Genomic DNA, 1207 nt, shown 5'->3' on the forward strand with positions numbered 1-1207 from the left:
TTGGGCAGTTTTCTAATTATAACTACTGACCCACCTCTCTATTTTAGCCTGTCTTTGAGATGCCATAGCAACGAGGCTAGGATGGGCCATGGAGGAACTAGCTGTGTTATTTTCAGCTGAGTTGTTCTTGGTTTTGGGCAACTCAAACTCTGCCACATGATAGTGCTGGCACTGAGTTAAGTAGTTTAAAAAGTGTTCTCGAGCCCATTGCAAATGATCTAAGCGCTTGCTGGGGTTGCCTTGTTTCATGGCGAGGGCTCCTTGAAATGCTGGCACCATCAGGTACTTCAGGTCGGTGGAAGCAATCTCTTCCAAATCTTCATTTTGGCTGGAAAAAGCAAAGAAGAGGCTGTGAAGCCTGGTTGGGTATTAAAACTGTGGCCCTTGCTTCCTGGGGGGTGGGGCGCGTTGGGGTGGGAGTGAGGCAAAGGGTGGAGGCACGCGGAACAGTGGCCTGGTTTTTTCCAGTGGCTGAGCGCTCACACCAGTCAACAGCAGATACTATGTAACAGAGTCGTGGGATATTGACTACTCAGGAAGAGAGGTGGAGAATGTAAACAATATACACGAGATCACAATGGGAGGCAGGCATGAAAGGCCCTTAGTCTTAGTCTCCTCCACCCAGGCCCAAAGGCTCCACCCTTGGTAACCATTATTACCTACGTTGTCAGCTATTACCCTCTCCCCATACCTGAACAAGTCGAGCTGCGCTAACATTTCGGCGGCCTGCTTAAGGAGCTGGAGTCCTTTCAACACCTTCTCTTGGACTGCCCGGGAACCGGTGGGCTCGGTCGCTACTTCCACTTCGTCCAGAAGCCGTCTGCTGATATCAAACAGTTCGGGCAGCCGTGGCAGCGGTAACTCGTCTTCTTCGGCTGCTGCCATCTTGAGGGAGGGAGGGACCCGGAAGACTTCACTTCCGGGGTTAAAAGCGACGCGCCACGGAGCTCTGTGAGAAGCTACGAAACCGGAAGGGGCGCTCCCTCGGTCCAGTGGCCCCATTGTTGCCGAAGCGCCAGGGAACCTCCGGAAGCAGCTGTTAGCCGGCCCTGGCAACCGTTTCCACTGGCTCTTTTGACCAGGCCGTCGTTACCTGTAGGAGGCCTCGGAGAAAAACAGGCGCGTGAGCAAAACGCTCAGCCCCCTTTCCGGCTTGCTCCTCCTCGCGGAGGCTGAGCTGGGAAGCTCCGCGGGCTCAGAGACCCGG

The 1207-nt window shown here is 54.4% G+C and overlaps 1 protein-coding gene across 2 annotated transcripts in view; it reads right to left on the reverse strand.

Annotated features, from left to right (window-relative positions):
* The window catches only part of IGBP1 (immunoglobulin (CD79A) binding protein 1), a 39006-nt gene extending 37805 nt beyond the window's left edge, over nucleotides 1–1201 (reverse strand). For both annotated transcript variants that reach the window (XM_006754162.2, XM_015567685.1), the window contains exons 1-2: nucleotides 692–1201; nucleotides 35–328 (exon numbers count right to left, since the gene is read on the reverse strand). In XM_006754162.2, coding sequence (XP_006754225.1) covers nucleotides 35–328; nucleotides 692–1002 — 605 coding nt within the window. In that variant the 5' untranslated portion in view covers nucleotides 1003–1201. The remainder of the gene's footprint in view (nucleotides 1–34; nucleotides 329–691) is intronic.
* Between the last annotated feature and the right edge of the window lie 6 nt (nucleotides 1202–1207).

Source organism: Myotis davidii, unplaced genomic scaffold, assembly GCF_000327345.1.
Source record: "Myotis davidii unplaced genomic scaffold, ASM32734v1 scaffold1712, whole genome shotgun sequence".
NCBI classification, from domain to species: Eukaryota; Metazoa; Chordata; class Mammalia; order Chiroptera; family Vespertilionidae; genus Myotis; species Myotis davidii.